The sequence below is a fragment of the Microcaecilia unicolor genome, chromosome 6 (genome assembly GCF_901765095.1).
Source record: "Microcaecilia unicolor chromosome 6, aMicUni1.1, whole genome shotgun sequence".
Lineage (NCBI taxonomy): Eukaryota > Metazoa > Chordata > Amphibia > Gymnophiona > Siphonopidae > Microcaecilia > Microcaecilia unicolor.
In genome coordinates, this window is record NC_044036.1 from 50,190,163 (window position 1) to 50,215,344 (window position 25,182).

A 25,182-nucleotide genomic window follows, 5' to 3' on the forward strand; every position below is an offset into this window, starting at 1 on the left:
TTGCTTTTGCCTTCTTGATTTCTTTCTTTGTTTATCTCAGCTTTATCTGATATGCTATATTTCCTCCATTGTGATGCTTTGCAGTTTGTGAACGCTAGCCTTTAGTTCTTAATTGTGGAAAACCATAATGGCTTTCTTTTTATTTACATGTATTTATTTTCTTGAAATAAAGTTATGTTGTGCTTCTTATAGCTTCTTTCAGTTTGGCCCATTGTCTTTCCACTTCCCTTATCTCCTGATGCAGGCTGGAAAAATCATGGTTAGTCTAGTCTAGGGCTTAAGCTAAACGTTAGCATGACTTTACTGTTTTAAAATCTTTTTTCTCTTTCTCTTTCCATATTTCTGCCCCAGGGACAGGTTTTTTCCCAGTCTAGTATAAGAAAAACATATTTTCTTGCATTTTTCTCTTATCAGTAGTGGATAACACGTGCAGACACTGTTAGACGAAACATATCTCTCTTTCCTCCCCTAGGAAAACATATCCATTTTCTCTCCCAAGATAAAATATATTCAACTTGTGCACCTGTGATAAACATGTCTTTTTTAAATATGTTTTTGCAATTACTGATTGGCTACAGCAGTCCACACCCCCCTAAATGCAGACAGAATAATGCTTTTTCTATGTTTTTACTTTTTTGGAAATTTGAACTAGATTCTATATATCGTACCTAAAAATTTGGTGCTGAAAAAAAAATACACCAAGGCATATTCTATAAAGTACAACTAAATTTAGGTGCAATTTATAGAATACGCCTAGTGCCAGTCCACTTGATTAAATTTAGTCACAGGCAGTTACGCCAAGTTAAACTTGGTGTAAATGCCTATGCCTAAATTAGGCGCAGACCAAGTGCATTCTATAACAATGCAGAAAGTTTTTAGAAATGCCCACAAACCGCCCTTTCCATGGCCATGACCACACCCCTTTTTCACCTATGTGCCTTAGAATTTACGCGCATTACTTTACAGAATACACTTAGCCAGTTGTGCGCGTAAATTCTAATGAATGCAAATTAATGTCAATAATTGCTTGTTAATTGGGAATTACCAGCGCTGATTGACTTGTTAGCTAATTAAGTTGTATGTGAAAATTCAGAGTACGACTGGATTTGCACACGCAACTTAAGTTGCACTATATAGAATCCGGAGATTTGTGCTTGGTATTTCTCCATACAGATATGGTCATCCAGAACCACAATAAATGTGCAGATGAGGTCTTGAGTATTTTGGGGCCTGTGTTTGTAATCCTCTGCTAATCTAGCAATTCCTTCAGAGTGGGGGTCCATGCTGTTCCTGTGCTAATTGCTCTCTGATGGCTAACATCTGTACTAGATTGGTGCAATTTCTGACCTATAACCTGCAAATACTAAAAAGCTAAGTATATAATTATAACTGTTCTGGGGTGTCTAAGTGAGTCAATTTCCCACAGTGTGATTAAGAACCTAAGGTGAAACATAGCCACCAGGTATTTTAATAACATCTATTTCTATGAAGCATCAGCATCTTCATCATGGTAATGCCAACTTTTTATCTATGGTTTTCTGTATTACCGAACCTCCGAGTACTGTTTTCTTCCCTTTAAATAGGTGCCTGAGAGCACTGGGCTGCACATTAGTGACCTGATGCTTCTAGGGAAGAAAAATAATACAGCTTGTAAGACTGAATTTAAATTACATTATTAATTTACCATAGGAATCACTAACCTTCAGTAATGGGATACTACAGGTTAGAGATATCTGCTGTAAATTAAACTGTGCTAAAATGGGATCTGTTACTGCAGCTTAGTAACTACCCCTCTTAATCTGAACAAGGGTGGGGGTCTAGTTAAAAGAGCCTTCATTCAAACTACCCAGGGATTTCCCCTTTAGATTTATATCCCTCCCAACATCAACAGACCTACTCTGGTCAACAAAGTGACAATCTTGAACCAGAGGCCATGTTCCAGGGCTATTTCTGGAACCCTGCAATCGTGAGCCCTGAATTTATCCAAGTAAGACACAGAAGAACCACACTCCACAGGCAAACAGCAAAACAAACAAAACAGTTTTGACTGAAGTGCATCAATGACGCATTGGAAATGTTACCGTTCTTTTTATAGACACATTGGTAACTCTGCGGTTCTCTCTTAGCTGTGCTTGTATTGGTTCTAGCGTTGGTGCGCCTTACCACATGCTGTGTGTTTTGCTGTGATGAATTTGGAATCCTGATGCAGGCCCTTTAGTTGAAACCTGGCCATATCGAGTCGTATGAAGATTTACAATAAAAACATTTCCAGCTATTTTTGTTGCTTTCTCTTTTTTTTGTTTGTTTTGGTGTTTGGCTGTGGAGTGTGGTTTTTTTTTTGTGTGTTTTACTTGGAATGTTTTTCACATTTGACAGTTTTGGCAGGAGCATGTCTATGGTTCCAGCGCAGATGCGCCTTACCAGATACTGTACTATGTTTTTTGCTGTAATGAATTTGGACTCTTGATGCAGGCCCTGTAGTTGAAACACGGCTGTGTCAAGTCATATGAAGATTTACAATAAAAACATCTCCAGCTACTTTCAGCACCCTGAATTTATCCATCAGATATTACCCTTAAGCAATGATCATAACTCCCTCCTCCTCAGAGACTTGTGAATGCTGTCACTGCACTTTCCGGACCCTGGATGACTCAGGAGGAAAATACCCAACTCATGGACTGAATCTAGGACCTTCCACATGGTAGAATACATCACTTGCTACCTTAGCTACTGGACTCATCTGAATGATATTTTTATTTATTTATTACATTTGTACCCCGCGCTTTCCCGCTTATCGCAGGCTCAATGCGGCTTACATAGTAACAAGAGAATACAATTTGTAAACACAAAATATTATTATTTTTATTCATGTAAACATATAAGTTTTTTTGCCAAATATTTTTCTAAACCCTTTAGGGCAATTTTCAAAGCTTTTTATGTAGATAAAACATTTTTTTACCCATTTAAAAAGGCTGTGTGGAAAACTGGTGCCCCCTCCTCCTTATCCCCTTCAGGGTACATTTGCATTTCCTGGACTTGTCTGTTGTAAGTTTTTTTTAATGGTTTTATTACGTATGTTAATTTTGTAAACTGCTTTGATTAAAGCAGGATATAAATGTGAAAAATAAATAAATAAATGTACTATTTCACAACATAGTCACTTTTATTCATAGCAGAAAAGGTACGTAAGATTGGAGAAAGGAAAGAATAGAGAGCGACTTAAATCCCTGTGGATTCTTTAAAGCATGTACTTTTTAGCTGCTCTAAAACAGGTACAACTTTGTAGGTACTCTGAAGCTAAGCTGTTCATGACAGATCCAGTTTTCAGTGGGAAACTCTGTAGGCAGCTTTCCTTTCAAAAAGAGCTTACAGGCCCATGGTACTTTGTTTTATATATGAACTGCATGTATGTGCAGATAGATAAATAGATTACAATAAACTTGTAGCAAGTTTAATTAAATGTATACAATTAGATAATAAACATATGTAACATATTAATGAAAGTCAACAGCTGGGGAAAATGTGGTAAAACTGCCAAAGAGCAAGTGAACACTACTGTCTGAGGCTAATGGCACTGTTCTAGGGATATGGTTACTGAGGCAGCACAGGTAAATGCTTTACAAGAGCTGCCTACCTTAACTGCAGTTAAAACTGTAATTGCATTCTTGCTTGCATATGTCAGCAGACACTGACCATTCTATCAGTGCCGTAGCGAGGGTGGCTGACACCCGGGACGGGTCGCAGCTGAGCACCCCCCCCCCCACCGGGTGCAGCACGGAGCCCCCCCCTCGGCGTGCACCCTCCCCCGGAGCGCGATCTTACCTAGTTTAGAAGCGAGGGGCGGGCGGGAGGGCCGATCCGCCCCCCGAGTCCACGTCGCTGGGAGCTGCGTCGGCTCCATTGGTTCCTTGCTCTCTCTGCCCCGGAACAGGACGACACCCCCCCAGTGGCGTGCACCCGGGGCGGACCGCCCCACCGCCCCCCCCCCCCTTCCTACGCCACTGCATTCTATACTGTTTTATGACAGTTGGTCATTCTGTTTTAGAGATGCATGTTTTATTTTTACAGCAGATAAAGAAAAGCATAGAGCTGCAATGGAATGAAAAAGAAATCTGAGAAGCTCTTCAAGTTCTTGGGGCTAAATTAAAGTGAACTATATTTTGAAGAAGTAATTAAAGATTTAAAAAAAAAAACATACCAGTGTCCTTTCCCTTTCCTGATATGTATATCTTTGAAATAAACGAATACAAAATGTAATACATAGAAAAAAAAATAGTGAAATCCTACTCTTCGGTGGTTCACAGGGGTTGAGGATAATCAAGTATTTTTATGTCTTCAAAAATGTGTGTTTGATTAATGAATCTGAGGGAGAGCTTAATTTAGTGCTGTTTCCTGTTGGCCTCAACTGGGACCTCTTAGGATGACATCACTGAAAGGAATACACTACAGATTGCTTTTCTTAGAGGGTCTTGTACTAAAGATTAGCAGAAGTTATTTGCAGTGGAGCCCACAGAAATAAAATGGGTCCTGTAGCAGATAACTTGTGTGAACCTTCAGTAAAAGACTCCCTTACACAGCAGAACAAACTTTTAGATGCCCTTTTACTACAATGCAGTGCAGTGGCGTACCAAGGGGGGGGGGGGGGGGGGCGGTCCGCCCCGGGTACACGCTGCTGGGGGGTTGCCACATGCCTGTCGGCTCCGCTGATTCCCTGCTCTCTCTGCCCCAGAACAGATTACTTCCTGTTCCGGGGCAGAGGGAGCAGGGAGCCTGTGGAGCCGACAGGTGTGCGGCTGCTCCCAGCAGCCAAGAAGGCACCTGGGGGGGGGGTTGATGCGCCGGAAGGGGGGGTTGATGCGCCGGGGGGGGGGGTGTTTGATGCGCCGGGGGGGGGGGGGGGTGTTTGATGCGCCGAGGGGGGGGGGGTTGATGTGCCCGGGGGGTGTCGTGCTGCACCCAGGGGGGACGGATGCCGCTGCACCCGGGGGGGGGGGGGGGGGGGGTGAGCAGTGGCGATCCGCCCCGGGTGGCAGCCTACCTAGGATTGCCACTGATGCAGTGAAATCTAGGCTTAACACATTTTAATGTGCAACTTTCCTGTGCGCTAAGCCCAGATTTAACGTGGCACTTATGGAGAAATTTGTAAAAATATTTTATTACAAGCTGGGCATTAATGTTGTCATTAGTGCACAATATCTGCATGTAGATAATGCAGGAGCACTTACCACCTCCTATTTAGGAGGCAGTAGTCGCTCTCACATTAACTCTGCATTATTCAGTTAGTGTGAGTTAATCATAATTCACTAGCTGGATAATGCCCTCTCTCCACCCATGACATGCCCACTCCCTCCAATATTTTTTTTAAATAAGTAACGTAGGTTAGTGTACAGAAACAGGCACATTACTGCAAAACGCTTTAACTTGTTCTGAGGTAGCCTGTTAGCATGCCGTAATCATGCATTAAGAACTTAAAGCTCTTTAGTAAAAGGGCCCCTTAGTTATGAAAACTTACTTCAAAATAAAAGATCTTTTATTTTTGGGAGAAGTAAATTCAGATTTTTCCAGATGTTTGATGTGTGATTCAGCTTCACAGGAGGCCATTTTTGAAGAGCAAAGCCCATGTGTTAACTATCGGGGCATCCTTGTATCCTTTCTTCCCTGGTAAGTGTTTAATTAAGTACCAAGGGAGCCAATATATTTTTCTGGATCCATTGCACCTTGATATATTTCTCCAGGATAAGAGTTTTTGATCCTAGTTTTCTCATTTTCATTCTTGTTTTTTTTATGGGTGAGGATAGTTTAAGACTTATGTAGTCTCCTCCACTTTTGTTTCATTTTGTTAGCTGGATTTCTTAAATCTCCTTTCTGTTCTTAATGTGGGTGAAGTAAACAGCTCTTGTTTTTCTGGGTTATTTGCCTTTTGATGTTAATCTTTTAGCGGCCCTTTTACAAAGGCACGTTGAAAAATGGCCTGAGGTAGTGTAGACGTGTTTTGGGCGCACATAGAATCATTTTTCAGCGCACCTTTTCAAACTTTTAGCTGAAAACGGACGTGCAGCAAATGAAAATTGCCGCATGTCCATTTTGGGTCTGAGACCTTACCGCCAACCGCTGACCTAGCGGTAAGGTTCCACGCCTGTAACCGGGCGGTAATGGTCTACACGCATAGAATGAAGATTACTGCCCGATTACTGCCTGCGCGCCAGAAAATAAAAATATTTTCTGGCGAGCCTAGCGTTAACTGGGCGGTAACTCAAAATTGATGCTTGTTGAGCACACAAAGGCAGCTACGCGGCTTACTAAAAAGGGCCCTTACTTCCTTAATAATTTTGGATTATATATATGCTCAAAATACTCAATTAAAATAAATCTGACTTCTGTTGAGTGTTCTGTTTCTGCAAACTAAACATGACTCATAGAGGCAAATCCTGATAAATCCACAAGCTCCTGCAAGCAAGCTCAGAAACATTTCCTCACAAGAACCTGAACAGAAGATAGGAAAAAGTAATTGTGGCACTAATAAGTACATAATTGCATATTCACAGGTAGAGAGAGAAATTGCAGCAAATATACTGCTTCTAAGTAATCTAGGAGCAAATAAATAACAATATGTTTTGATATCCGGTATTGAAAATGCATTAACGGTTTGGCATTCATTACATTATGCTTTGGAAAGCAATTATTTATAAACTGGAATAGTTTCACCATGTTTCCCTGGAAACAGTCTGAATCACTGAGGTTCCACACTGGTTTTACGCAGTTTCACAGCTGCAACTTCTGCCCTGGCTTGCAGTAATTTATCATGAGCCTTTTGTAAGACAATGGAAGCAACAGTAACTTTCCCGGCAGCATTTTCTGGCTGTAGTTCCAGTTGCCTAGAAAATAAAAGAAACCTTTTTAAAACATATTTAATCATTTTCACTTGATTCAGAATCAGGTTTTTGCAAGACCAGCTAAGCAAGCCCTCTGGTAATAATACATTAAGAAAGAGATTCACAGGAAAGCAAACAGAGGCAGAATTTGTGAGGGAGGAAAGCTGAATCAGGGTTGAATGAGAAATTTTAATGTATATTGTTAGAGAAGATCAAAAGGGACAGCCTGACTCTCTTATCTCCTGTACTTCTCCATATATCGTCTTAGTCATGTAATTTTCCATTTTCATAAATGTAATACCTTATGAGAAACAATTTTGTGTTATTCAGGACTGCCATATATGCTATGTCAATGGCAGGTGTACATGGGCGTACCTACACATGCCAAATGATGCTTCTGATAATATTCTACAAGTTACGTGCATCACTTGAAGTCACACCCATGGCCTGCCCTTGCTCCACCCAAGATTATGCCCCTGTGCAAATATGTGCTATAGCACTTAGGTGCAGATTCTCAAAACTCTGGTGCTGTTCTGCCAGAACAAAACCCCTAATGCTTAATGCTAATGAGATGCAAATATAGGCGCGATCATAGCATTGAGCATTAGGGAGTTCAGAGGGAGGATTGTTCTTGGCACATACGCAGAAGAGTTCTGTGTTAAGTTTGGCTCTTGCGCGCATGCGCCTGGCAAAACCCAAATGTGAAGCACACATTGGCATCTGTTTTCTGCGGCCTAACTATAAGCATTATTTTTTCTAGCTTGGACACTAATATTGAAACACAGGAAACAGACACCAATGTGTGCTTTCACTTTTGGGTCTGCTGCAACATGCACATATTCGTTTCTTATGACCAGCGCTTAAGGGCTTGCACAGCTCTCTTCTGCTTCCAAAAGCAATCAAAATTGGCAGATTATGAAGAAAGAATCATGAGAAATCCTGTTTTCCATCACCCTAATGCCTGCTCCAACCTGGCGTTATTCTTGGCAGCGATAAAGCAGGTTTGTTTTAGGCGCTCTTTTCTGTGCATTGGAGAGGAATTCAAAATTACCTCATTTTCATGAGCTTGACTATATTAGCATGTTATTTGCACTGTTCGTCTGCGTGCTTGTTTGTTCCCACACTCTGGGCCTTTGAACAATCTGCGCAGGCTAATGTGGGTACTAGTCCAGTGCTAATGGCCTCTAGCGCCCATGTTTACTTTTGAGCATTGGGGCCTTAGGCACTGTCTTACAGAATGAGGCTTAGAGCACATTTGTACGTAACGATTACTGCCACCTATGATGTGCTTAAGTCGTGTGTACATCATGGTCTCGATTTATGTGCTCCTTGAACATGCAAATTTACTGAGTACTAGCACTTATGTGTGTAAATACCCATGTACCTATGAAAGTGCCAGCAGGGCAGCTGAACGCTATTTTATAACGGCACACATGCGGTCAGTATTCAGCAGACAACGGTGAGCGTTTTTGCTGCCTGCCACTAGCATTATTCCCAGATATGCAATGTCAGACCCTGTACTGGCTTCGGTATTGAATATCTGTATTTTGTTTCCATCTGGCTAGCACACAACCAATTACGTCAATATTCAGAACATAATTGGCCATGGTCTGGTGCATAAGATACTTACCTGTAGCAGGTATTCTCCGAAGACAGCAGGCTTCATATTCTCACAAGTGGGTAGACGCCGATCTGTGTCGCACGGTCCGGGATTTATACCAAAGTAAAAAAATCAGAGTTTTGTGAAGCATGAGTTGCGAACCACTGCACATGTGCGAGTGTCTTCCCACCCACTGCGTGAACGTGGTTCTCTCAGTCCAATAATAAAGCAAATAATAAAATAAAAATAACTAAGGCGACAACTCCAAGGGGAGGTGGGTGGTTTACTGTCCTCAGAGAATACCTGCTACAGGATAGTATCTTCGCTTTTTCTGAGGACAAGCAGGCTCCAATATTCGCACAAGTGAGGAACCCCTAGCATCCAGGCTCACTCAAAACAACAAACATTGGTTAATTGGGCCTCGCAATGGCGAATATATAAGACAGATTAACCTGAAACTATATACAACTGAGTGAGCCTGGAACTGAATAAAATGGGCCTAGGAGAGTGGAGTTAGATTCTAGGGACCAAACAGATTCTGCAACACTAACAGTACAAACCGTCTTTCGCGTCAGGTATCCTGCTCAAGACAGTAGTGTGATGTGAATATATGGACAGAAGACCATGTTGCAGTCTTGCAAATCTTTTCAATGGAGGCTGATTTCAAGTGGGCTACCGACGCAGCCATGGTTCTGACATTATGACTGTGACATGACCCTCTAAGGCCAGCCCAGCCTGGGCATAAGCGAAAGAAATGCAATCTGACAGCTAATTGGATATGGTGCATTTCCCAATAGCGACCCCTATCCTGTTGTCCGCTCCATGTAGTAGGCCAATGCTCTCTTGCAATCCAGGGTGTGCAAGCTGCTTTCGCCAGGATGGGCATGAGGTCAGGGAAAGAATGTTGGCAAGTCAATTGACTGGTTCAGGGAGGAAGTGACGTCAGCGGAGAAAATGGCCGCTTAAGAGCCGTGCTCCGTCGGTCCCTCAGTGAAATAAGCATATTCCCCTGACATAAAAAGCTCCAATTCAGCCAGGGAGAGGAGTAGCAGCCGCAGAACAGCAGTGGGAATGCGACCGGAGATGCAGAGGCGCAGAGACGCGGTAGATTTCTCTCAATACGCGTTTACCAATACAGCATCCCGAAAGCATGGCAGCGATGGAAGAAGAAATTCTCAGCTGTAAAGTGGATCCTCTTTTCTCAGCGGTTGCAGCTCTCCACAACCTGAAGAACACCTTCCAGTACTGCTCCTTTTTCCTTCAGCTCAATGAAGCTTTTTATTGCCTAGGAGGGGCTTCCCTCCTTCACTCAGTTGTGGCACCCAAAACATAAAACAAAGCACAGTTATCGTTCACCTTTTTTCAGCCGGTTAGTTGCCCAGTCCCGGCTTCCACAACTGCTTCCTCTCCCTCCCTCCTGGGGAAGAGTAGCAGCAAAAAAAAAGAAAAAAAAAATACCCTGTTCAGTGTAGCGGGGTTTTCCACACACAGTTCAGTTCTAGCCAAGCTTCAAAACATAGCTCAGTTTAGCCAGGCTTTCAAAACACAGTTCAGTTCTAGCCAAGCTTCAAAAACACAGCTCAGTTTAGCCAGGCTTTCAACTCACAGTTCAGTTCTAGCCAAGCTTCAAAAACATAGCTCAGTCCAGCTAGGCTTTCAACAAAACCAGCTCAGTTTAGCCAGGCTTTCAAAACACAGTTCAGTTCTAGCCAAGCTTCAAAACACAGCTCAGTTTAGCCAAACTTTCAAAACACAGTTCAGTTCTAGCCAAGCTTCAAAAACACAGCTCAGTTTAGCTAGGCTTTCAACAAAAACAGCTCAGTTTAGCCAGGCTTTCAAAACACAGTTCAGTTCTAGCCAAGCTTCAAAACACAGCTCAGTTTAGCCAAGCTTTCCAAAACACACAGTAATGGCTTTGCGCGGGCTCAAAGCCTAGGGTCCCACCCTCTTGGTCAGTCATACTCCTACCTGACCTCCTCCCGCTTGACCCGGCTTGGCCCCGCTACTTCCTTGGCTTTCGCTGAGCCAGAGCTGAAAAGTCCATCGGCTCTTCCAGGGTGTTCTCTGATTCAGTCAACTCCATAGGGCAAGGCTCACTCTCTGCCTCTCTCTCCTCAGGAGCCCAATCCATATTCTCCTCGCCCTGCCCTTCTCCCAGCTGCTCACCCTTTCTTTCATTAAAGCTCTTTGGTGGCTCTTCTTTCTCCACCCACCTGTTCCACCACCTCTTCCACCAGGTTGGAGAATCAGCCTTATTCCTTCCCCTGCGGCCCTCCTCTGGAGACTCCTGGGAATGCATATAGTTTCTCTTATCCCCGGTCTCCCTTGGGGCATGCTGGGAGTTGTAGTTCTTTTTCTCTAGGTTTTTCCTGGGGAATGCCTGCCTATAACGGGGGTATTCTGGCCTATCCCAGGGTTCCTTTGGGGCCTGTCCTACATACTCTTTACACAGCACACCTGAGCTTCCCATAGAGCAATCAGGTAGAGACCTGTTTCAAACACAAGATCCTGTAGAGGGAGGTGAAAGCGGTTTCCCTGAGCTCCGGTTATGGCTGCAAGAGATCCGCACAGATATAAGGCGGTGCGAACGAAGCTGGAGACCCTAGGAGCTGAACTGCGGGGTGAAATAGCAGACATTGGTCGCAGAGTAGAGGAGACGGAAACTAGGCTGGATGAGCATGCAGAAGAGATGGGGGCCATGGAGAGACAAATTACGGATATAACAATCGGGCAGCAGTGCATAGCAGTCCAACTAGAAGATCTAGAAAATCGCAGCAGGCGCTGAAACCTGAGGTTCTGCGGCCTGCCCGATACGCCCACATATCAGGACGCGGAATCAGTAGTGCAACGAGTAGTTAGTGCACTGCTTAATACGGAAGAAACACCGCTGACACCAGAACAAGTTATACTGGAGCGATCGCACAGAGCGCTAGGTCCTGCCAGAAACAACCTTCCGAAAGATATTATCGCATGCTTCCACTATTTTAAATTGAAGGAAAGAGTCCTGAGAGCAGCGCGACAGGTAGACGACTTCAAATGGGATTCCTACCGAGTGGAAATCTACCAGGATCTGGCGGTCGCAACATTGAAAAGATGGGTGGATCTAAAACCCGTGACAGCCAAATTAAGAAAGATGGGCCTTCGATATCGCTGGAGACATCCATTTGCGCTAATTTTCTATAAAGATGGAAAACAGCATCAGGTCCGGACACTTGCGGAAGCCAGGACGATCATTCCAGAAGGAGAACCAACGACCAGACCATCTGGATCCGAGGGACAACAGAAGTCTGCAGGGCCGTGGCCCTATCCAAAGTGGCAGAGAGCAGGCCGTAAGAGGCTGGAAAGCCAGCAGTCCGCGAGTCACCTCCTATGAGCGCGGGAAGACAGGCCAGTATATATACTGCTGGCACTGGGACCTGAAGCAGGACTTGATAATTGAGAATTTGAACACTAGAACTAACTGATGAGGCGGACTAAGGGATAGGAAGGTATGTTTTATAATACAGAGGGGGCAAACATAATTTTGAACAAAGGCAAGAGGGGGAGGAGGGGACAAGAAAAATAAGGAAAAAAAAAAAGTTATGGTCGATACAATATATATAAATAAATGAAGGGGGAATAAGGATATACAATATAGAGGACTAGACCTCACTTCCTCCGATGAAGCACCACTTCAATAAGGAAGCGGCGCATTGGTTTAAAGGGTTGGGTCTGGGACAGAAGGGAGGGGGGGATAGTAAGGAAGTGGGTAGGAGATTAGAATATAAGGGGATGGGGAACAGAGACCGAGGGGGAAGAGGGGGAGAAGGGGGGCATAACCTCACAGTAGATGGTGGCAGAAGGGAAGAGCAAGAACTTAACAAATGTGTAGATGGACTGTAAGTGTGTAACTAAACGTACGGGGTCTTAATACCCCACAAAAGCGAAAGCAGATGTTTGGTGACATGATACGCCTGCAGGCTGACGTAATCTTCCTTCAGGAAACTCACTTGAAACGTAACTATGAGTACCTGGTGAGGCATAAGCGCTACCCATTGCTCTATTGTGCTTCCAGTGCAGATGGCAAAAAAAAGAGAGGGGTTCTTATAGCCCTATCAGGTACCTTTCCATGAAAGGTACATCATATGGTGAAAGATACAGAAGGCAGGTATATACTGCTAGTTGTCTCCATACAGGCTAAATACTATACAATGGTGTGTGTATATGTTCCTAACGAGGGGCAAAGCATCTTTTTGGGAGAACTGGAAAAGGTTATTCAAAAGCACGCACAAGGTCAGTTAATAGTGGGGGGAGACTTCAACTTAACAATAGATCCACGAGTTGATAACTCGGGTGGGGCGATGGAATATGCAAAAAGGGACAGGATAGCATTAAAGGCATGGCTGGCAAGGTGGGGACTGATAGATCTTTGGAGAACACAACATGAGACTGACAGAGATTATACATTTTATGCACCAAAATATAGCTGCTACTCGCAGATAGATTTCTGGTTGGGCGATGGAGATGTAAGAAGGAGCTTGGGCAAGATAACCATACTACCCTGCAGCTGGTCAGACCACTCAATGGTACTAATGACTCTCCAGTCGGTTCAAAACTCTGCTGCCCATCTCATCTTCCGCCAGGGTCGCTTTACTCATACTACCCCTCTCCTCAAGACCCTTCACTGGCTCCCTATCCGTTTTCGTGTCCTGTTCAAACGTCTTCTACTAACCTATAAATGTACTCACTCTGCTGCTCCCCAGTATCTCTCCACACTCGTCCATCCCTACACCCCTTCCCATGCACTCCGCTCCATGGATAAATCCTTCTTATCTGTTCCCTTCTCCACTACTGCCAACTCCAGACTTCGCGCCTTCTGTCTCGCTGCACCCTACGCCTGGAATAAACTTCCTGAGCCCCTACGTCTTGCCCCATCCTTGGCCACCTTTAAATCTAGACTGAAAGCCCACCTCTTTAACATTGCTTTTGACTCGTAACCACTTGTAACCACTCGCCTCCACCTACCCTCCTCTCTTCCTTCCCGTTCACATTAATTGATTTGATTTGCTTACTTTATTTATTTTTTGTCTATTAGATTGTAAGCTCGTTGAGCAGGGACTGTCTTTCTTCTATGTTTGTGCAGCGCTGCGTATGCCTTGTAGTGCTATAGAAATGCTAAATAGTAGTAGTAGTAGTAGTAAAAGTGACTGACGAGAGGAGAAAAAAAATAGATACTGGAGGCTAAATGAAGCAATGCTTCTGGACCCACAAAATGTAACGCAGATAGAAAAATATATAATAGAATACATAAAACACAATGATACAGAGGAGGTCCAGCCTACTAGTCTTTGGGAAGGGTTGAAGGCGGTGTTGCGAGGGCAATTAATAGCACTACAAACACACTTGCATAAGGAAAAAGTAGAGCGAGAATCAGCACTCAGAAAAACACTGGATAAGCTAGAGAGAGAGCATAAAAAGGACCCAAAAAATGGCAACGTGGGGCGAGAATTGCAGCAGGTTAGGCAACAACTCAATGAAATGCAGCTGGCGGACATAGCTATACAGCTTCAAAAAGTGCAACAAGAGCATTATGAATTTGGAAACAGGGCAAGTAGGCTCTTAGATATAAACTTAAGAAGAGAACACAACGTAATTGGATTTCCAGTATTGTAAATCAGGCAGGTAGCCGTGTCACTCAAACAGAACCTATTCAGGAAGCCTTTAGTGACTTTTATGAACAGCTGTACCAATCAGAGCAAACTGCATCACAACCCGACATAGAAAGTTATGTACAAGGGACAGCATTGCCAGAACTCACAGGGGAGGAATTAGAGAGATTGTCTAAAGCTATCACATTGGAAGAGATAACAGAAACAATAGCAGCCTTACCCAATAACAAGGCACCGGGACTAGATGGATTACTGGCGCACTTTTATAAGCTATATAATAAATGGTTAGCGCCAGTGTTGCTTAAGGCTATAAATTCATTCGAGAGTTTGAAAGAGCTACCATACTCTTGGAGAATGGCAGAAATAACACTCATCTTGAAGCCGGGTAAGGATGCAGCACACTGTGGCTCGTATAGGCAAATCTCGCTCTTGAATATAGATTATAAAATCTTTACGAAGATTCTAGCACATAGACTTCAGGGCTACTTACCACGACTAATACACGAAGATCAGGCCAGATTCATAGCTGGTAGACAGACCTTTGACAATATTAGGACTCTGCTGCATGTGGTTCAATATTCTGGGGAAGACCCCTCTCCAATGTTACTGCTTTCGGTGGACGCCAAAAAAGCATTTGACCGTGTGGAGTGGGCTTTCCTCTTCGCGGTACTGAAACAATTCAGCATGGGGGGCAGGTATCTTTTTTGGCTTCAACTCTTGTATACTAACCCAATGGTGAAAATAAAGGTGAATGGGGCTCACTCTGGACCGCTGAAACTAAGCCGGGGAACTCGGCAAGGATGTGCAATGTCCCCCCTGTTATTTGCACTATCAATCGAGCCCTTGGCTAAACGGATTAGAGAAAATACGGGGGCAGAGGGTGTGTTCAGGGGCAAAAGACAGCACAAGCTCATGCTGTTTGCTGATGACATTTTGCTGACTTTGGCTCAGCCTCAACAATCGCTGCCGAGTGTAATGCATTTGCTAACACATTATGGGGCTAGATCGGGCTTCAAAATAAATGCCTCTAAATAAGAAATACTTAATCTAACTGTACCCCCATAGGAGGTTCGGCGGCTCCAGTGGGAGTACCCATTTAAGTGGACACGTGCAGGAGTTAAATATCTGGGAGTGACGATTACCCCCAAATTAGACCAGTTATACCAGGCAAACTACCCACAGAAAGTTAACGAACTATTCAAGGAATTGGATAGATGGGAGGGCCTAAATATATCCTGGATAGGAAGAATACATGCTATAAAAATGATGCTACTGCCCAAACTCCTATATCTGTTTATGGCACTTCCAGTGCCAATCCCGCGGACCTTCTTCCAAAAATTAAATAGAAAAATGTTTGCTTACATCTGGAACAAGAAGCCGCCTAGGGTACGACGGGCAATGATGTTTCAAACACCAGGCAAAGGAGGAATGGGAGTCCCCAATTTTAGCCTTTACTATCAGGCAGCCCAGCTACGAATAATGGCAGACTGGGCCCCGACGACCACTAAGAAATGGTTACAATGGGAAAGGGCATGCATGGGAACCCGATTTTTAGGGGATATAATATGGAAATCAGAGAAAGAAATATTGGCAGCAATACGTAGAGTACCAATAGGGCTGGGTCACTTGCTAAACACTTGGCTGCAATTACGCAAAAAGGTGTTCGCTGAGAGGAGATATTTTTTGCAAATGGTGATAGGGGCGCGCCGGGTTTCCCACTAGGGGAATCAGAAAACACTTATCAACAGTGGGTGTTTAAAGGGCTGTATAAATTAGACCAAATATGGGTTAAAGGGGAAATAAGAGATTTCGTAAAACTACAAGAAGAATTGGACTGGAGGATCGAGATTTAGTATATTACCATTGTTAAGGAATTACATCCTCCGAAGGGTGAAAGAGGAACTAGAACTTGCAGAAACGAGGTTGGAACAGGCTATGAGAGGGGGGAGGGCGAGGCAGTATTACCAGGCTCTACAGAGCACTGTTACTCCTCTCGACACCACAAGACTATTATACTGGGAGATGGGAGGAAGCACTTCAGAACAGTTTCCCTCCAAGCTGGTGGGCAGGTAGTTTCAGGTATCTGCTCAAACCCTCCATCGCCCAAGCCTCAATAGAGAGTGGCTACAAAATACTATATTGGTGGTACTACACACCAGATAGGCTGCATAAAATGTACCCCCAGACCCGGCAGCCTGTTGGCGAGAATGTGGAGGGCATGGAACCTTCATGCATATTTGGTGGGAGTGCCCTAAAATACAGACATACTGGGCTCAGATAACGGAATTAGTTAGCAGGGTGATGCAGGTGAAATACCCTCAACAGGCAGACATATGCTTACTGCACTCCAGGCCCTCGAAAAGCCGAAAATACGGACATAAATTGGCAATTCAATTTTTAGTGGCGGCAAAGATGGCGCTGACGAAGGCCTGGAAAGCAATAGCAACACCCACTATTAAAGAGGTATTAATTAGACTATCTACACCTGATGTCGAGACTGACAGCCGTGAGAAAAGGTCAGCTACACGTATATCAGAAAATTTGGCAACCATATGAAAATGTAAAAAATGATTTATTGTAAGAACACTATACTGAGGGGTAAGGGAAGGGGGGGGGGGAGTTCCAATAGGGGAAGTTTAGTTATGTTAAACATGATACTGAATGTGGAATTAGACGGTTGATGAGAATTGTAACGCAAGCATGTTTTCAGATGATAAGGGTCACTGTTTTGTACAAATGTTATATTAAAATAAAAATAAATTTCACATAGAAAAAGATAACTGCGTTTAACCACTCCCAGTAGTAGGTATTAGGAGATAAGGAAAGTGAAGCACTGCTGCTAAATAGAAGTAAAATACTCAAAAGATTTTGTAAACACATTAGAAACTGTTACAAGTTGGTTGTTGCCTCTGCAATATTGAAATACCGTTACATATCTTTATGTGACTTTAAATATTTCAGTAAAATCCTTGCTTCAGATCTAAAAAAAAAAAATGACAGGTTCAGATGGAAGTCTGACACCACCTTCAGCAGAAACTTAGGGTGAGTGCAGAGGACTACTCTGTTGTGATGAAACTTAGTATAGGGTGCACCCACTACTAAGGCCTGAAGCTCACTGCCCCTACCAGCTGAAGCAACCACCACCAAGAAAACGACCTTCCAGGTCAAGTACTTCAGATGGAAGGAATTCAGTGGCTCAAAAGGAGCTTTCATCAGCTGGGTGAGAACGATGTTGAGATCCCATGAAACAGGCGGAGGTTTGACAGGGGGCTTTGATAAAAGAAAACCTCTCATGAAGCAAACAACTAGAGGCTGACCAGAGATGTGCTTACCCTCTACACAGTAATGATAAGCACTAATTGCACTAAGGTGAACCCTTACTGAGTTGGCCTTGAGACCAGACTCTGATAAGTGTAGAAGGTATTCAAGCAGGGTCTGTGTAGGGCAAACAAGGGGATCTAGGGCCATGCTTTCACATCAGATGGCAAACCTCCTCCACTTAAAAAAGTAGCATCTCTTAGTGGAATCTTTCCTGGAGCCAGGAAGACCCTGGAGACACTCTCTGAAAGACCCAAGAAAGCAAATTCTAGGCTCTCAACATCGAAGCTGTGAGAGCCAGAGACTGGAGGTTGAGATGTAGAAGCGACCCCTCGTTCTGCGTGATGCAGGTCGGAAAACACTCCAATCTCCACGGTTCTTCGGAGGATAATTTCAAAAGAAGAGGTAATCATATCTGCCAAGGTATTGCTTGAGGTTCAACAAAGTCTTTCCCATTAGAGGTATCGGAGGATACGCATACAAAAGGCCTGTCTCCCAATTTAAGAGGAAGGCATATGATGCTAGTCTGCTGTGGGCCTGAAGCCTGGAACAGAAATGAGGGACCTTGTGATTGAATTGAGTGGCAAAAAGATGCCACCGAGGGGGTGCCCCACGCTCGGAAGATCTTGCAGGCTATGCCCATATGGAGAGTCCACTCGTGAGGCTGCATTATCCTGCTCAGTCTGTCGGCCAGGGTGTTGTTTGCGCCAACCAGATAAGTGGCTTGAAGAAACATGTCGTGTTGGTGGCCCAATGCCACATCTGGACAGCCTCCTGACACAGAGGGTGAGATCCGGTGCCCCCCTGCTTATTGGTGTAATACACTGCAACCTAATTGTCTGTTTGAATTAGAATAATTTGGAAAGACAGCCGATCTGAAAGCCTTTAGAGGGTTCCAGATTGCTTGAAGCTCCTTGAGGTTGATCTGAAGATTCATTTCCTGAGCGGACCAAGTACCTTGAGTATGAAGCCCATCTACATGAGCTCCTCAACCCAGGAGAGACACATCCGTCATTAGCACTTTCTGCAGCTGAGGAATTTGGAATAGCAATCCCAGAGTCAAATTGGATTGAATGGTCCACCACTGTAAAGAGTGTACAAGCTCTGGGGACACTTGAATGGCGTCTTCTAGACTCCCCATGGCCTGATACCACTGGGAAGCTAGGGTCCATTGAACTGATCTCATGTGATGACATGCCATGGGCGTAACATACACTGTGGAAGCCATGTGGCCCAACAATCTCAATATCTGCCGAGCTGTGACCTGCTGAGAGGCACGAACTTTGGACACTAAGGAGACAAGACTGCCCGCTCGCATCTCCGGAAGTTAGGCGTGAACCATCTGCGTGTTGAGCAGGGCTCCTATGAACTCCAATCATTGAACAGGGTGGAGATGGGACTTGGGGTAGTTTAAAACGAACCCTAGTAGCTCTAGCACCCGAATAGTCATCCAAATGTACTCCTGAGCTTTGTCCTCTGAGGTGCTCTTCACCAGCCAATTGTTGAAATATGGGACACATGGACACCGTCTGCTGCTTGACCAACTGGTGAAAAGGTTTGGCCTGCTCTGGAGGGAGCATATCGACCAAGTCTGATAGCTGTCTCATCGAGTTTTGCAAGTAAATGCTCATGAAGAGCTGGTATGACTGTATACAGGAGATAAGATTTGAAGCCTGGTACATCTTCCTCCCAAAAGAATCCAGGGTTCTCGCTTCCCTGCCTGTGGGAGCCGAGTAGTACTCCTGGCTCTTTTGGGAGCAGATTCCACCACCAAGGAATGGTGAGGCAACTGAGGCCTTACAAACCCAGGCTCACTGTGGATCCGATACTGGGTGTCAATCTTCATTGAGGTATGTGGCAAGGTTGCCCGCTTTCTCCCTTGATTTTTATTTTTGTTACATTTGTACCCGCGCTTTCCCACTCATGGCAGGCATTAGATCCCCTTATTTGGGAAATTATTGTTCATCCTGAAATTAATGGGGTATCTTTTTGCACATTAAATTTTAAAGTTTCTAATTTGTGGATGATTTATTGGTTATTCTTACTGACCAGCAATCCTCTTTGACTGCGCTGTTGGAATTAATCCAGGAATTTGGAGACTTTTCAGGTTTTCATCTTAACTTCCAGAAATCCTTGGCTCTCACTTCTTTTCCACAGGCTCAACAGGGTTGGGAAGGTACATTTCCTATGCACCCTATGTTGGGCGAATAGCTCTCTTCATTATTTGGGGATTCGTCTCTCTATGCAGCCTTCAAGATTGTATTCTTTAAATATAACACGGCTGTTAGAGTCGACTTCCGCCACCCTGGTAAGCTGGGAATCACTACCTTTGGGTGTGCATGGTGGGATTCACTTGTTTAAAATGATGGAGTTCCTGAAATGGTTGTATTGTTTTCAACTGCTTCTACATAAGATCTTAAAAAAAGACCATTGGGTGCTTCACCGTAGTTTGTCCCGCTTCTGTTGGGGAGGAAGAAAACCTAGACTTCCAATTCACAGCCTTATGGGATCCTGGAGAATGGGGGGGGGGGGGGGGGATGGATTTACCCAATCTTTATAAATATAATCAAGCATGCCTCACCCCTCATTTAGGAGATTGGTTATTGAACTGAGATGATTATACACCCTGAAGTCTGTAAAATGAATTTTTTCATCCCTGGCATTTTAGCTTTCTCATATAGATGCCTTTTACAGACCTCCAGGAATCCATTCACAGGAGCAGTTTGCTACAATCATTAAGAATGTTATGGAAAAATCTCTCTAAATTGTGGGGTCTGCTTCCTTACCCCTCTAGATTGCTTCCACTTCAGGGGAACATCCATTTCTCTCTGGGACTCACCAATGTAGCCTTTTGCAAATGGGCAACTCTGGGGATTACTCATTTGGAACATGTACTTCACACTGATGGCTCTGTTGCCTCTGGGAACCCTGGGGGAGGGCTTTTCAACTTATTTGTTGATATGTTTGCTTATCTTCAATTATGTCACTATCACGCTTATTTTCGAAAGAGAAGGGCGCCCATCTTCCGACACAAATCGGGAGATGGGCGTCCTTCTCTCAGGGTCGCCCAAATCGGCATAATCAAAAGCCGATTTTGGGTGTCCTCAACTGCTTTCCATCGCAGGGATGACCAAAATTCACGGGGGCATGTCGGCAGTGTACCGAAGGCAGGACGGGGGCGTGGTTAACAGATGGGTGTCCTCGGCCGATAATGGAAAAAAGAAGGGCATCCTTCATGAGCATTTGGCCAACTTTACTTGGTCCCTTTTTTTTCAGGACCAAGTCTCAAAAAGGTGCCTGAACTGACCAGATGACCACCGGAGGGAATCGGGGATGACCTCCCCTTACTCCCCCAGTGGTCACCAACCCCCTCCCACCCAAAAAACAAAATTTTAAAAACATTTTTTGCCAGCCTCTATGCCAGCCTCAAATGTCATACCCAGCTCCATCACAGCAGTATGCAGGTCCCTGGAGCACTTGTGCTGGTAAATGTGAGCCCTCCAAAACCTACTACTACTACTATTTACTACTATTTAGCATTTCTATAGCGCTACAAGGCATACGCAGCGCTGTACAAACATAGAAGAAAGACAGTCCCTGCTCAAAGAGCTTACAATCTAATAGACAAAAAATAAATAAAGTAAGCAAATCAAATCAATTAATGTGAACGGGAAGGAAGAGAGGAGGGGGTAGGTGGAGGCGAGTGGTTACAAGTGGTTACGAGTCAAAAGCAATGTCAAAGAGGTGGGTTTTCAGTCTAGATTTAAAGGTGGCCAAGGATGGGGCAAGACGTAGGGGCTCAGGAAGTTTATTCCAGGCGTAGGGTGCAGCGAGACAGAAGGCGCGAAGTCTGGAGTTGGCAGTAGTGGAGAAGGGAACAGATAAGAAGGATTTATCCATGGAGCGGAGTGCACGGGAAGGGGTGTAGGGAAGGACGAGTGTGGAGAGATACTGGGGAGCAGCAGAGTGAGTACATTTATAGGTTAGTAGAAGAAGTTTGAACAGGATGCGGAAAACGGATAGGGAGCCAGTGAAGGGTCTTGAGGAGAGGGGTAGTATGAGTAAAGCGACCCTGGCGGAAGATGAGACGGGCAGCAGAGTTTTGAACTGACTGGAGAGGGGAGAGGTGACTAAGTGGGAGGCCAGCAAGAAGCAGATTGCAGTAGTCTAAACGAGAGGTGACAAGGGTGTGGATGAGGGTTTTGGTAGAGTGCTCGGAAAGAAAGGGGCGGATTTTACGGATGTTGTAAAGAAAGAAACGACAGGTCTTGGCGGTCTGCTGGATATGAGCAGAGAAGGAGAGAGAAGAGTCAAAGATGACCCCAAGGTTTCGAGCTGAGGAGACAGGGAGAATGAGAGAGCCATCAACAGAAATAGAAAATGGGGGGAGCGGGGAGGTGGGTTTGGGGGGGGAAAATGAGAAGCTCGGTTTTGGTCATATTTAATTTCAGGTGGCGTTGAGACATCCAGGCAGCAATGTCAGACAAGCACGCTGAAACTTTGGTTTGGATGCAAGGTGAGATATCAGGGGTAGAAAGGTAGATTTGGGAGTCATCAGCATAGAGGTGGTAGGAAAAGCCATGGGATGAGATTAATGAACCAAGGGAAGAAGTGTAGATAGAAAAGAGGAGGGGACCAAGAACAGAACCCTGGGGTACGCCGACAGGCAGAGGGATAGAAGTAGAAGAGGATCCACCAGAGTGAACACTAAAGGTGCGGAGGGAGAGGTAGGAAGAGAACCAGGAAAGGACAGAGCCCTGGAATCCAAGTGAGGACAGGGTATCGAGAAGTATGCTGTGATCGACAGTGTCAAAAGCAGCGGAAAGATCAAGAAGAATGAGGATGGAATATTGACCTCTGGATTTAGCCAGTAATAGGTCATTGGAGACTTTAGTAAGCGCAGTTTCGGTTGAGTGGAGAGGGCGAAAACCAGATTGTAATGGGTCAAGAATAGCATGTGAGGAGAGAAAATCAAGGCAGCGGCGGTGAACAGCACGCTCAAGTAATTTGGAGAGAAAAGGAAGGAGGGAGATGGGTCGGTAATTAGAGGGACAAGTAGGGTCAAGTGAAGGCTTCTTAAGGAGAGGTGTGACCACAGCATGTTTAAAGGCAGCAGGGACAGTCGCAGTGGAAAGTGAGAGGTTGAGAATGTGACAGATAAAGGAATAAGAGTAGGAGAGATGGCATTAAGAAGGTGGGTGGGAATGGGATCAGAGGAACAGGTGGTACATTTTGAGGAAGAAAGGAGAAGTGTAGTTTCCTCAATAGTAACTTCAGGAAAGGAGGAAAGGGAATGAGGGGAAGGAGAGAGAGGGGAACGGACTAGTGGAGGGAGAGCTGGTGAGGTAGAGAAAGCAAGGTTTATCTTTTGAACCTTGTTGTGAAAGAATTCAGCAAGGGTCTGAGGAGATAGTGAAGGGGGAGTTGGGGGAGGGGGCACCTTGAGGAGAGAGTTCAATGTGGTGAAGAGAAGTCGAGGATTAGAGCCAAGAGAGTTGGTCAGTTGGATATAATAATCCTGTTTGGCACGTAAAAGAGCAGATTGGAAGGAGGTCAGCATGAACTTAAAGTGTAAGAAATCAGCAAGGGCCCGAGATTTCCGCCAGAGGCGTTCGGCGGAGCGGGTACAGGAACGTAGGTAGCGGATATTAGAAGTCAGCCAAGGTTGGGGTTTTGTACGCCTTACAGGGCGGGTCATCAAAGGTGCAAGAGTGTCTAAGGCAGAGGATAGAGTATTGTTGTAAGAAGAAACAGCCTCGTTGACAGACGTGGATGGTGCCACAGTAGAGAGGAGGTTTGAAACATGGGAGGATAGAGATGAAGGGTCAATGTCGTGAAGATTCCTAGATAAATTAGATAGGATAGGACGGGACTGGGAGGGAGGAGATTTAAGTGTGAAAGTTATAAGATGGTGATCAGAGAGGGGAAGATCGGAGGCAAGGAAACTAGAGGGTGAACAGTTGGAGGAGAAGATGAGATCAAGACAGTGACCATTTTGATGAGTGGGGGAGGTGGAGCATAGTTGGAGATTAAAGGACGACGTTAAAGCGAGTAACTTGGAAATATAAGAGTTGGAAGGATCATTAGCAGGAACCCACCACAAACCTACTATACCCACATATAGGTGCTCCCCTTCATCCCTAAGGGCTATGGTAGTGATGTACAGTTGTGGGGAGTGGGGTTTTTTTTTTTGGGGGGGGGGTTGGAGGGCTCAGCACCCAAGGTAAGGGAGCTATGTACCTGGGAGCAATTTGTGAAGTCCACTGCAGTGCCCCCTAGGGTGCCCGGTTGGTGTCCTGGCATGTAAGGGGGACCAGTGCACTACAAATGCTGGCTCCTCCCTCAACCAAATGCCTTGGATTTGGTCATTTTTGAGATGGGTGTCCTCGGTTTCCATTATCGCTGAAGGATGACCTAAGGACGATCATCTCTAAGGTCAACCTAAGTGTTGAGATTTGGGCATCCTCGACCGTATTATCGAAATGAAAGATGGACGCCCATCTTGTTTCGATAATACGGGTTGCTCCGCCCCGAGATAGTCGCCCCCATTCAATTATGCCCCTCCATGTGGCTTCATTAGATCTCATACCTTAAACATCAGACCATCGGGATAAGCTACACCTGCTATTTGTACAGGGTGAGAGAAATTGATTTTCGGTCTCTGCCCTTTATACAGTTCTCCTTCAATTTTATCCCTCTAAAATGTTTTTGATGGTGTCAGCAAGGTGGGAGGAAGATTTAAATAGATCACCTGCTTCTCTCAACATAGGTAAATTAATTGCTAGTATTCCCCAGCTGTCAATAATGGCAGATTTAAGGGAATGTCAATGAAACTTTTACATTGTGCCTACATATCCCCGACTCAATTGTTCCACGTGGGGGCGTGGTAGCTCCCCTTTGCCTGAAATGTTCAACTTGCTCCAATTCCTTCTTTCATGCTTTTTGGAGATGCTATATTGTCCACAGATTCTGGACTCAGGTGATCCATTATCTCGAGGATTTATTGGGCATGTCTGTTCCTTTTTCCACTGACAGTTTTTAGATCAATATGAGGATTTGCCCTGGGTATGGAGTAGCCCTCGTCTGTTCATTCGTACGGCAGCTCTTTTGGTTAAGAAGTCGATTTTTAGAGTGTGGACAATTTCTGATTCTACATCTTATTGGGGCTACAGAAATTCCTTACATCAACACATGTTGCTGAAAAAACAGGGAGTGGGCAGTGCTTCTAAAAGTAAGCAGAAATTTTTGGCAATTTGAGAGTCTTATATTTCTTCACTTCCCCCCAAGGCTAGAAGTTTAGTTCTGAATACTCTTTGAGAAGACCTTCTCACCGGGGCTTGGGGTCTCAGGGAGTCTCTGCTAGGAGGTGATGGGTTTTTCCACTCTCTCTCTCTCTCTTTTGTCTTCTTTTCGTGTTCTGGGTGGTTTGGGCTGCTGGGCAGTAGAGGGTGGGTAGAGAGATTAGGGGAGTCTCTAGTTCGCGTTAATCAGTTAGTTTTCTTAATTTACTTGGTGCCCTCTATTTTGACATGTCATTGTACTTTGTAAACTCATGGACATAATTTTCCTCTTGGGGCCTTGCTTGAGCACAGTACGCTTCATCAACACTGTATCATTGTTGTATTTCATCCTTAACACGGCTAATTGTTGAACCTTCGTTTTATTCATTCCCTAGACATATACCCTTGGAGGGTTATCAGAGTTCAGACCCTCTGAGGTAAAAAAATTTGTTTTGGGTCAAAGA

At 44.6% G+C, this 25,182-nt stretch overlaps 1 protein-coding gene across 1 annotated transcript in view; it reads right to left on the bottom strand.

Moving 5' to 3' along the window:
• Positions 1–6,288: 6,288 nt before the first annotated feature.
• The window catches only part of LRRIQ3 (leucine rich repeats and IQ motif containing 3), a 111,654-nt gene continuing 92,760 nt past the window's right edge, over positions 6,289–25,182 (bottom strand). Inside the window, exon 8 of the mRNA XM_030205707.1 lies at positions 6,289–6,875. Within this exon, the coding sequence (XP_030061567.1) occupies positions 6,731–6,875 (145 nt within the window). The 3' untranslated portion in view covers positions 6,289–6,730. The remainder of the gene's footprint in view (positions 6,876–25,182) is intronic.